Source organism: Nicotiana sylvestris, chromosome 11 (assembly GCF_000393655.2).
Source record: "Nicotiana sylvestris chromosome 11, ASM39365v2, whole genome shotgun sequence".
Lineage (NCBI taxonomy): Eukaryota > Viridiplantae > Streptophyta > Magnoliopsida > Solanales > Solanaceae > Nicotiana > Nicotiana sylvestris.
In genome coordinates this window covers 156916786-156929374 of record NC_091067.1, presented here as the reverse complement: position 1 = coordinate 156929374, position 12589 = coordinate 156916786, and the positions used below count along the sequence as shown (strand labels likewise).

General features: G+C 42.7%; 1 protein-coding gene across 1 annotated transcript; it reads right to left on the bottom strand.

Annotated features, from left to right (window-relative positions):
- Window positions 1–3586: 3586 nt before the first annotated feature.
- LOC138880665 (protein NLP7-like) lies at window positions 3587–12492 on the bottom strand. The gene is made up of 4 exons (XM_070160834.1): window positions 12097–12492; window positions 9883–10373; window positions 9158–9205; window positions 3587–9036 (listed from the first exon to the last, which is right to left on the bottom strand). The coding sequence occupies exons 2-4, from the start codon at window positions 9901–9903 to the stop codon at window positions 8152–8154; spliced, it is 954 nt and encodes a 317-aa protein (XP_070016935.1). The 5' UTR covers window positions 9904–10373; window positions 12097–12492; the 3' UTR covers window positions 3587–8151.
- Between the last annotated feature and the right edge of the window lie 97 nt (window positions 12493–12589).

Here is a 12589-nt window from a genome sequence, read left to right as displayed (position 1 = left end):
GCCGTGAAGCATAAGCAATGACCTTGCCATCCTGCAATAACGCTGCACCAAGTCCAACATGAGATGCGTCATAATAAACTGTATATGGCCCTGAACCTATAGGCAAAACCAACATCGACGCCATATTCAAAGCCGTCTTGAGCTTCTAAAAGCTCGTCTTACACTCGCCCGACCACCTGAACTAGGCACCCTTCTGGTTCAACCTAGTCATCGAGGCTGTAATAGATGAAAACCCCTCCACAAACCGACAATAATAGCCTGCCAAACCCAAGAAACTCCAAATCTCTGTAGCTGATGAAGGTCTAGGCCAGTTCTTGACTGCCTCTATCTTCTTAGGATCTACCTTAATACCCTTTACTGATATAACATGACCCAATAATGCAACGGAACTTAAACAGAACTCACACTTCGAGAATTTAGCATACAATTGACTATCCTTCAAAGTCTGAAGAACCACTCTAAGATGTTGCTCATGCTCCTTCCGACTGCGGGAATAAATTAAAATATCATCAATGAAGACTATCACAAATGAATCCAAGTAAGTCTTGAACCCCCGATTCATCAAATCCATAATAGCTGTTGGGGCATTTGTCAACCCGAATGACATTACCAAGAACTCATAATACCCGTAACGAGTGCGGAAAGCCGTCTTAGGGACATCGGATGCCCTAATCCTTAAATGATGGTAGCCAGATCTCAAGTCAATCTTTGAAAATACCTTGGCACCCTAAAGCTAATCAAACAAATCATCGATTCTCGACAATGGATACTTATTCTTGATTGTAACCTTGTTCAACTGCCGGTAATATATACACCTCCTCATCGATCCGTCCTTCTTCTTAACAAACAACACCGGCGAACCCCAAGGCGAGACACTAGGTCTAATAAAGCCTGTATAAAGCAAATCTTGCAACTGCTCCTTCAACTTTTTTAACTTAGGTGGGGCCATACGATACGGTGGAATAAAAATGGGTTGAGTGCCTAGATCCAAGTCAATGCAAAAGTCAATATCCCTGTCGAGTGGCATACCTAACAATTCTGAAGGGAAACCCTCAGGAAACTCACGAACAACAGGAATATAATCCATAGAAGGAACCTCAGCACTAGAATCACGAACATATGCCAAATAGGCCAAACACCCCTTCTCGACCATATGTCGAGCCTTCATATATGAGATAACACTACGGGTAGAACGACCAGGAGTTCCTCTCCACTCTAAACGAGGTAAACCCAGCAAGGCTAAGGTCACAATCTTGGCATGATAGTCCAAGATAGCGTGGTAAGGTGATAACCAGTTCATCCCCAATATGACATCAAAATCAACCATGTCCAAAAGTAACAAATCTACTCGAGTCTCAAGGCCCCCAATCACAACTATACATGAGTGATGGACATGATCTACCATAATAGAATCATCTACTGGTGTGGACACATATACAGGAGCACTCAAAGAATCACTAAGCATGACCAGATACGGTGCAAAATAAAATGACACATAGGAGTACGTAGATCCCGGATCAAATAGAACTGAAGCATCTCTACTATAAACCAGAACAGTACCTGTGATAACTGCATCAGAAGCCTCAGCCTTAGGCTTGGCTGGAAGAGCATAACATCGGGGCTGGGCCCCACCACTCTGAACTACTCATTGGGACGGCCTGCTACTGGCTGGCCTCCACCTCTAGCAGCCTGTCCTCCACCTCTTATACCTCTACCTCCACTTCTAACACCTCTACATCCACCTCTATCTGGCTGAGCTAGCTGAACGGGTCCCTCAATGAACCTCCTCACTCTCTCTCTCTTTGTGGGAAGTATAAGAAGAGCATGACGGTCCAAATCAATAAACCTGGTCTCGTACTGAGTAACAGTCATAGAACCTTGTTGAAGACGCTTAACTGCCTCCGATAGTTCTCCCTCTGAGTGATAGGAAGAAACTTCTCCAAAAATAGCTGAGAAAACTGATCCCAAGTCAAAGCTAGTGACACAACTGGTCTAGCCAAACAATAATCTCCCCACCAAGTCTTGGCGGAATAAGACAAACGAAAAGCAACAAAGTCGACCCCATTGGTCTCCACTATCCCCATGTTCCTGAGAACCTCATGACAACTGTCTAAATAATCTTAGGGATCCTCAGGAGATGCACCGCTGAAAGTAGTAGTAGAAAGCTTGGCGAACCTGTCCAACCTCCATAAGTCATATGAAGATGTAGTTGATCCATCATCGATCTGAGCTACCGCTCGGCTGAAGAAGTGCTACGTGATCTCACAATTTGCGAAAGAACAAGAGTAGGGGGTTCAATTTAACAGGGAGAGAACAAAATTGCACGACAGAGAAGAATAGATGTGAAGTTTTTTTCCTTAACTCTGTAGCCACTAGGGGATAAATACAGACGTCTTCGTACCGATCCCTCAGACTCTACTAAGCTTGTCCGTGAATTGTGAGACCTAAATAACCTAGAGCTCTAATACCAACTTGGCACGACCCGGATTTCCCACCCTCGGGAGTCGTGATGGCGCCTACTAGTGAAAGCTAGGCAAGCCGACCATCTGTATCATTTATCTTTTTCCCTTTTTTTAATTCTTTAACCATTAATAACCAACATTAGATAAATAGCGGAATTTAATAAGTGGAAGACCAAAATATAATATTTTAATAAAGATGTCAATACCAATCCATACATAAACTACCCAGAACTAGTGTCACAATTTCACAGGCTGTTTAGGAATGCTACAAATAAAGGTCCGCAAGATTTATTACAACACTGTCTCTGAAATACATAAAAGAAACAAAATGAAAGGATGGAAGGAGATGCCAAGGCATGCGGACGCCTGCAGGACTACCTCGGGTCATCTATTGGACTGGAGGCATCAATCTCATTGCGGTCCAAAAGCTACAGCACTAGGATCTGCACACAGTGCAGAGTGTAGTATCAGCACAACCGACCCCATGTGCTGGTATGTGCCTAGCCTAACTTCGGCGAAGTAGTGACGAGGCTAGGACCAAACTACCAAATAAACTTGTGTAGTTAAATCATATACATCGGAAAATAAAAGCAGAAATGTACAGTTAAGGATGGGAAGGGGAAACATGCTACGGGTACATCGAATAATAACAAAAGAATAACAAGTCAATATAAGAATCACCACAGTTCAATTAAAGATAGGAAAGGGGAATCATGCTACGGGGTACAACAAGTATCAACAGAAAACCAATAATTAAATGTAGAGAAACCATAATTCAGTTATCAATAAAAATCAGGAAATCAAAGACAAGTGCACGACATCACTCTTCGTGCTTTAACACTCTCTCACAAATAACATGCATGGCATCACCCTTCGTACTTTAACACTCTGTCACAAATATCATGCACGACATCACCTTTCGTGTTTTACACTCTTGCTCACCCAAACAACAATCACAAAGCAATTTGGGCAAGGGAATCAATAACATCACAATAAAATCAAGTAACAATAGAAAATCAGTAAATAAACGTAAAGAACACCATAACTCGATTTATTTACCATGAAAATGGTAACAACAATTAAATTTGTAAACGAAATTCTAAAAATACGTGATTTATTCCCGAGCTAGTTGTTAGAGCAGTTGATGCTAAAAATATGGAATTTAATGATAAAATGCAAGCTAAAATAAGGCAGTAATCAAACTGAGGGGGCCTTATGCCCAGATATAGGTCGGGTCGATGGGGGACCTCGGGGTCGATCTCGAGCTATCAGGGATAGTCGAGGATGGGATAACAGTTGAGGATATAATTAAACAAGGCTCTTTATGGCCAATACTAAGTTATATGATGAAGAACCAGTAAGAAAGAGATGAATATCAAGGTGACCTTGGGTTAGTGAGAACGAACAAGTATAGAAAGGAAAGAGAGAGAGACAGAGAGAGATATTATTGCACTTATGGAGAAAATGGAGCAACCACAGCCCGTTACAAGGTAGTGTGAGTCCCTTTTATATAGGAGGGGAACACGGCTACAAGCACATAGGCATTAATTACAAAATATGGAGATGGGATGGCTTGACGCGATGCCTCAGCAGCATAGGCTCTGGATAGGCCGGCCATGTCATACTTAGCTGTGTACCTTGTGAGCTTCCCTTTCTGTCCTAGCTTCGATCTCCATCTTCTCTAAGTCGGGCCTCGATGAACCCCGAGGTCGGGAACACGGTCGTGGCTTCCCGTCCTCAGGGTCTTGAGGCGTTCTTCTGAAATGACTTGACATCGAGAAATCAAGTCCTCTGATTTTGCCGCGTACAGATAGTCTCCGCGTTTCCCATAACGAAGTGATGGAAAATGTTGCTGACACTTGAATCCTCGAGCTTCTTACAGCGACGTCATACCGATGATGCGACTACTGGCGTGAGTTTTATGATAACTATGCATCCACGGGCTCGTGTATTTTCGACTTCATTCAATGCACTCCCGATTCCCGCTCTCCAAGGTAAAGGTACCATCATTGATTTGGTTTTCCAAGGATGCATTAACTGTGTCTGTCGGTCAATCTTTCAAAGTCTTGACGACCGTATCATAATCCCTTATAAATGGGGGTGTTTTGGCGTTGTTTTTCCTATCCCAGTGCCTTCATTGGTTTGCTTGCCTATTCCTTCTTATCATCTTCTTCTATCCTTGAACATCATGTTTAGGGCTCGTGGCCTCAAGCCCGTTTGGGGGAGCTCCCTCAGATCATGTTGTTGCCATTTGCCGGGACTTCCCTTTATCGAGCATAATCGTGCTATCCCTCTATTGTTGTGGTTGTCGATATGCTAGCCTTTGCTGCTACTGTTGGCTCGAGGTGATGATGGACGGGGAATCGGTTTCCCCCTCATGTAGATAGTAGTTCGGAATGTGCACCACTACTCAAAAGGGGGCTCGGATTATACACCACTGCTCACCTTCATACCCCGGCTCGACGTGGTGCTCTGCTCCGAGTTGGGGGCTTGCACGGCTAGACGCTCCAAGAAGTGGATTCTAAGTAGCCGTGCAAGCGGGACCGAGGGTTGTTCGGTACGCTGTCTCTCCGAGGTTTTCTTGGCTAATAAGGGTCCTCGAGCTTCAGATAGCTATGGCATTTTTTCATTCCTCCCTTCCACTCACCTTGTCCATTGGGGATATCAGTGTGGAAGGTTGGGATGAAACTTCCAAGGATGCACGTCCGGAGGCACCTATTGCGGACCTTCAAAAGTGGACCGGTCTTCAATTGAACCTCAGGTTCTTTCCTGCATGTATGGGCGGACGGTGATGGCTTTTTGTGCTTTGGGTCGAAGTGACCTTATAGGTGGGTGGCCCAGAGGCTCGCATAGTTAACTATTTTGGATCCGGTCTTCGAATCGGGTTACGATTCGAGCTCATTTTAATCCTCAAGTTGTCAATTTTTTCAGCTGGCGACAATGGCTCTTATGTTGTTTGGTCATAGAGACCTTTTAATATGTGGCCTGGAGGCTTGCTTAGCTGGCGACAATGGCTCTTACACTATTTTTGCCCGTGGGCTTTTTTGTAGGCTTTGTTTTCCACTCGTTAAGGTCTTTTGAAATAGTTTTTCCTGACCCGTAGTCAGTTCTAGAAGAACCTCGATTTCAAGTCGTTATCGACGATGTTTCGAGCACCTCGGAAGGTTCATAGCTCATAGGCTGAGTAGGCCGAAGCCTTTGTGATTTAGAGCTAACATGGTCGAAGCTCGTTTTTGCCTGTTGAGGGAAGCCTGTTTTAACCGGTTCTTTCCGAAGTATATTCGAAGTAGTGGCCTGCAATTTTGTTTAGCGACGGTCGGGCATCCCCGAGTCACGTTAGTTTGGTTGTATCGACAGTTTGACCATAGTCATATGTGTTTGGCCGTAGCCATTTTTGATCCCGAGTGACAGTTTAGGCGTCTACATCGAGGGTATGCACTTTCTGGATTCTTACAAATGCAACGTATAGCTTAAACTTTGGGATTTTCATGCCTGTTGAGGTCTTACAGTTTGTCATGCCTATTAAGGTCTTACAGTTTTTGTTGTAATGTAGAATAGATCTAGTTACGCCGAGTCTGACCGCTTGGGGTCTTACAGTTTCGGGTTTCCCAGTGCATGGCGATTGGCGATGAACGACAGTCTTTGAGTCATCGAATTTGTTTAAGCTTGAAGACCGTTTTTCGTGAGTTCAAAGTTGCCTTATAGGGGCATTATGAGCCCGGAGTTCCGACCTTGGGGTCGTGCGGGTGTTGAATTGCTGCCGCTAAGTCTCCGAGTATCTCAGGACGCGTTTGGTGGAGGGGGCCCTTGTCGGGGGTATATTTGAGATTTCCTTGTCTGGAGAATAAGGTGCTGAAAAGATATCCTTTTATTGCTTGGTGCAGACATATATTGTTTCATTGTCGTGAGCTCGGCCCGCGCGGGCGTGGCTTCTCGGTCCATTCGATCCGGTACATAATACCCGATTTGGGTTTAGTCTGCCGCTTCCCAGTCCTCCCGAGGGGATGGTGCCCTTAGAAGCATATCATTACTCGTCGTTGGATTGTAGAAGAAGGCTTGCGACCTTATCGGATCCTCCTCTGGGGGGTACGTTTCTCTGCTAATAATTTTGCTGACAAGGCCCTCTTTGGGGCGGAAACCCGACTGAGGGGAAAGAGCGCGGCGGGCCCTTTTTTAGAGCCTAGGGATCTCCGGGTAGAGTTAGAACTTTTGAATATCCTAGCCAATTGTCTTCATACAGGTTAGTGAAAAAAAAATAACACGAGAGTAAAACAATTCTTCCTCACTGCGGGATATGTAGGCGACATTTTGAGATTTGGTATGTTCCTACTCTTTAGGGGCGTGAGTCCTGATACAGCCGCCCGCCGTATCTTATCAGGCTTGGCGGAAGATGTGGTTTTCTTACCCTTCGATCCTTTCGAGGGTGGGGGCATTGATGCCGGCGACGGGCCAGATGGTGAAGAATTTCCTTTTGTCGTGTATTGCTTTCTGTCGACTTATTTTAGTCCTGCCCTTTGCGAGGGGTTTCATGCTTTTAGCAAAATGGGGCCGACTCTGTCTCCGATTGGTGTGCCGGCAGTTGTCTGAATAAGACGTTCGTGCTTTGAGCCTCCTCCGATGGTATAGAGCTCGACGTCCCGGCCCGAGCTCAGATGGGCTATATCAAGAGAATGGTCTTTGTGGCGATTTGTCATTTGGAATTCGCTAGGGATTCAGGATGCGAGGGTGATTGGGTCTGTTAGTTCAGACCGCCCCACGGAGGAAGCACCTGAATTCACGAACAAATGTTATATTTAAGATAAATCAAATGAGGGAGAGGGTTACCAGTGAGTCAGTGTGATGCCGGGGCGGAGCCTCGGTGCCCTTTTCCCTGGTTGTAAGGGTGTCCTCCGAAATATTTCCCTGGGCCTGTTTTTCCCTGATGGTGAACATTTTCACTTTCTATGTTATGAGTCCTCGGAGGGTGTCGCCGCTCCTTCACTGTTGTGGTAATATGTCGTGGCTTGTTTACTTCATCCTTCCCGGTTGCCTTGCTTCCATGGGCTGGACTCGAGCCTGACCGCCCGATGGTACTCGATGGTGATTTTTATTGAGTAACACAGCTGTCATCTTTCCGAGATGGGGTCATTTTTTACCTCGTGGCCGCGCACGCCCTGCGGTTCCTGCATCAGGTTGTGGTTCTTTTGAAAGGGTCTTGGTCGAATAGGCCTGACTCGCTCAGCGTCCCTGGTTTCGCTTATGGTGATCATGATATTTGGTATAGCAATGTTGAAACCATACTCTGCTGGGAGGGGCTCCTCTGCTGGCTATGCCTCATCAGATCCGGTTCCACCGAAGGTTCCTCGAAGATGTTGCCCTCAAAATATTCCCCTATCGTTGCGAGGTAAGTTGCATCTTGCAGCGTTCCTCCCATTTGTGGCATAAGGATGGTACCTCCATCTGTTTGGCATTAGTTTCTTTGTTGGGAGCCCGATTGGGTATACAGGGCCCGTAGAGGCTCCCGGACGGTTGTCCATGGCCTTGATTCGTGGCCGGTGCCGGGTACGGGCATACGGCCAGGTCTCGACTGGGTATCTGACTAAGCATCATTTGAAAAGACCTGGAGTCGTCGGGCGTGCTTCGTTTAAACTTCGGGCGAAGTCCTGGGTTGTCCACTCATCCGAAACCGGGAGCGATCTCATTTGTCCTATCAGGGAATGAGACGCGACTTCCTGTGGTGTTTCACTCTCTCTTTGTTTAGCCCCAGGTGTGTCGGGCTCTTCCATTGCTGCTTCGATAGTTGCTCCACATATTCATCTAACTTAGCTCTATTAGTTTGGACCCTCGTATTAGCTAGTTTTGTTGTGGTGTTAGCAGTTCTTGATGATGTTGTTAGATCAATATTTTCAGGACCGATATTTACTGTATTTCCCCTTTCCAGTAATCTGTTCAACCACAATATTTTTTCAGGACGTGCTACTGCTTCAATATCAGATATAGGTTTCCCACTATGGCATATCTCAAAAGACTCGAGTCCATCATCTGAAGGAACAGGTATAACTTCAACCGATAATTTCTCTCCCAATTTTTGTCCAGAAGCAAGCTTGAAACTTTGAAATTGTTGTTTCTTCGAGGTCAATAGCATATTCAACATGGTTTGTGGACTCCTACAATCTGATTTGTTATCTTGGGGTAAAAAGAACTCCAATATGTGTACATACTCCCCGGTATAGGAACTCTGCAAACATATAGCAAAAGAACTATGCAATCCAACTCTGTGTGCCACATGTGCTAAGGGGTACTCAGTCATGCTTAACTGTGTGATGTCACTGCAGAAGCATGAACTACGGGTTAAAAAGGCCTTACTAACAACCCCCTGACTCTTCCCTAAGTGAAACATATCACAAGCAGCTCTGAACTCGTAGCCTGCTGATGTGCATATGCAGAACTGTTCCTTTGTAGTCATGAATCTTTGAATGCTGCTTCCGTCAAGGATAGGTAGCCATGTCTGAGCTAGAGGTAATTGATGTGTTCTGCATAAAAAATTCAACTGATCCCCGAGCTCTTTTTGGGCGCGTTCTAGCCCTCTAAGGCCCTGCTAAAAACAGACAGTTGATACAGGAGCTTTAGTTTATTTCTTATCAAAGAGATACATTTAGTCTAAGATGTTTTTTTCCTAGCTTTGGGTATTCAGGTATATAGCATCTCTAAAATACCTTCTTATCAGGGTGGCCGTACATGTTTGATGATCTCAACTCCACCTTCTGGTAAGAACAAGATGCAATGCTCAGAGAAATTGAAAGAGGTTATAAGGATTTAACGAATATATGCCAAACAAAGCTCTAAAGACCGAAGAAAGGGAAAACAGAACAGAAGTTCTTTTTAATTTTCTTTTCTCTCCGTCCTTAGAGGTTAGATTCTCATTTCCACTTCCTACGGTAGAATGAGGAAAAACTAACAGTTGTGCTAAAGGATGAATGTCAATCGATCATCTGAAAGAAACACCAAACTGCTTTTAACTTTGTCTTATACCATCTTACAGATTTTCTCTTCTGCTTCTTATTTAGAGGGAAGTTACAGGCCTGATTGATGGATCAGGTTTCAATCACATGTTTCCCACAGCTAGAAATCATGAAAAAATGTTAAATCACCTCAAGACAAATGAAAACTGATACAAATTGGTATAGTTGAGGTGCGTATAAACTAGCACGGACACCACTGCTATAAAAAACAACAAGGAAAAGGAAAGGTATCTGCATATTCAGTCATGCACAGGAGGTGTTACAGACCTAATTAAATTAATAAATGTATTTCCTCTCTAACAAAATTTACCACACTAAAATCAAGCAAAGTTCCTTTCTCTAGAAGTACAACCTTTCCTTTCTCTACAGTAATTCTAACTCAAACAAGCTAGAAGAGAAAAGAGAGAGGAAAGCCATACCTTAAGCATTTCATAGACCATTTGAACTAGGTCTTGAGAGAAGCTTCCCTTCTTATCCCCTATGATCTCAAGTACTCCAGCGCATTCATTACTAAGCGGCTCAAAAACCGGTACAGCCAAATAGTTCCCTAAACAGCAGTAAAAGCCGAGCTATGCTGAGGAAAATCAGCAGCAGAATAGCGCGAAATATTCGGACTCATTTCAGGCAAACCATGTTTGAACACGCGTCCGGTAGGGCCAAGTTGATTCTCATTCTCAGTTACAATAGGAATTCTAAATTTCAGACACTGACCTATAATAACAAAGTCCTTCATGGAGTTTTGTAAGACCAAAAGGTAGGTCACAAGTTGTTAGAAAAATCTGATCTTTAGTAGTCACAGGTGCCCAAAATTGAACCAACCAGCATCCGTAGTAGTCAGATATGTAGGCATTCTTAAGAGCAGATGTGATTTTCTCCTTAATGGTATCATGATAGATAGTAGTAGCAGCAGCTGTAAAAAGGTTGTTTATGATATTAGTCGCTTGACTCGTTCATAAAGATAGATATATAGCAATCATATTGAAAAACTGGTTAAGTTTCTCAGTTGAAACTCTTTGGATGTTCAACACTTAAAAGCGGAAGCAGTTACATAAGCTCAAAGACATCATGACCCCTTTCTCATTCCGAATCATTTAAAAGGTCATTCATCTTATCTGAGTAACCAAATTTAATCATTATCAAATCCTAGGGAATTTATATTGAGAGATAATAGATGAAATAAGTAGGCAGCTCCACCAACTCTGCACTCGTTGTATACATAAAAGAACAAAAGTAGAACTTCAACATGATTGCATTAGTCATAGGACTAATAAACACAAGTTCAAGTTTACATTTAAGAATACTCATGGAGTGCTCTAAAAACAACATGAATAAGAGTGGCAAGTTTGTTACTATTTAAACATAAATGTCTAAAATTTTGTTGTTTCACTGCTCTAATCATATATTCTTACATCGCTAAGACTTGGCAGCAGTTAAAGTTCCAACAAGTCGATGAAGAAAAAGTACCAAAAAAGAAGCTCGAGGAGGAGCCAGAATTTCAAGCTTATGAATTTGGATTCTAATCCTATTAAGTTATTGGGTTCTAAATTAATAATTTATACATATTCAATGGATTTTAAAACAAATACAGGTATTCGAACCAAAGCTACTGGGTTCGATCGAACCCATTTCCGACACTCTAGCTCCGCCCCTGTCTAAACTAGAGCTTTGATCGATTATTAGTCTAATTTCTTATTTTGATAACATTAAAGTCCAAAAAGTAATGAGATTTAGAGAGTACAATGACATATACATGAATTACTAGTTTTGTACTCCACATACTAAACCCTGTGTCCCAAAAGGTTTGTCACTTTTCTGCCCTCGTGATTTAAACTAAGTGAACTTTGATTAGGGCTGTCAAATTTGGCCCAAGCCCAAATGGCCCGCCCAACCCATCCAAGGTTGGGCTGATTATTGATCCGTCCATTCATTAAACTCAGTTCATCTTGACCTAACCTATCTCAATCCATTTAAAGTTGGGCTAATTTTTAGCCCAAATCGATCCATGAGCAACTTTGCCAAAATATCTTAGAAATAATTATTTATATTGTTTGATATGTTATATATGACTATAACAAATGAAAAAAAAGTCATATTTAGTAATTATACAATTCATAAGAAAATAACACATATTAAGTAAAGCTAGATAAGAGTTGAGCGGGTTGGGCAATGACCCAAATTTTAGCTTATCCTAACCCAACCCATCTTAGTCAAGTAACTTTTGGGCTCGTTTATGGCGTTTTAGGGCCAACAAACAAGAATTCACGACGATTCTTACATTTTTGTGTGCTATAGTCCACGCCATCTGCATGTACCTGGGCGACCGACTCCAAATCGCCTAAGATTTTGCGGGCCCATAAAAACAACCTAATGAACAATAATCATCCGGACCTCCGGCATGACCATTCCTCAATTATTGTCTCAACTCACTTTGACCCGGCAAAATGGGCCCAAGCCGCCTATTTGAGACCCCTAACTTTGATTAACGTTTAAAAGTTTAACCTTTCACCATCTGATATGAAGTAATTTGTACTTGGAATACTTTACAGGTAATTTCTGAGTATCATATAATCTGGATACTATTATATAGTATAAATACCAATCCAATTGGAATATAAAGGAAAAAATGCACTTACTGATGGGAAAGACAGTAGGGAACTCGTTATTGTATTGGCTCCAGAATATCCACAGCTCACTTTGAGTGTTAAGCTCAGTGTATTGTAGGGGACTGGGCATGTAACTCAATGCTTCAGATACATTACTACATATTCTGAATGTTTCATTTTCACATGCCATTCCTAGACTAACTGTAGTTACTCCTTTGCTTTTGTGAGAGATAAAATCCAAAATCAAAATACTGATCACAGTACTCTTTCAAGATTAACACCAACACAAGAATGAAGCAATTGTGCAAAACAAAAGAAAGAAAGAAAGAAAGAAAGAAAGAAGGTGAATGGAAGGAAGGAGCAGAGAATATTTTGTCTTTTTTACACTTTGAGAGTTATTAACTACATCAGATTAAATTAAACAAAGAACAAAAAAAAAATGAGTTGATGGAATTGTGGGCCCCAACTGGCAAGGTTAAATAAACAAATTAAGAAAGAAAATTAGACTATGCTTTCCCATCCA

Excerpts from the sequence above, each read along its gene's own strand:
- LOC138880665 (XM_070160834.1), bottom strand. The coding sequence starts at position 9,903 with ATGGTCTATGAAATGCTTAAG. Across the intron at positions 9,206-9,882 it reads TGGTCTATGAAATGCTTAAG|AAGGTGGAGTTGAGATCATC; the intron begins GTATGGCTTTCC and ends TGTTCTTACCAG. Across the intron at positions 9,037-9,157 it reads ACGGCCACCCTGATAAGAAG|GGCCTTAGAGGGCTAGAACG; the intron begins GTATTTTAGAGA and ends TGTTTTTAGCAG.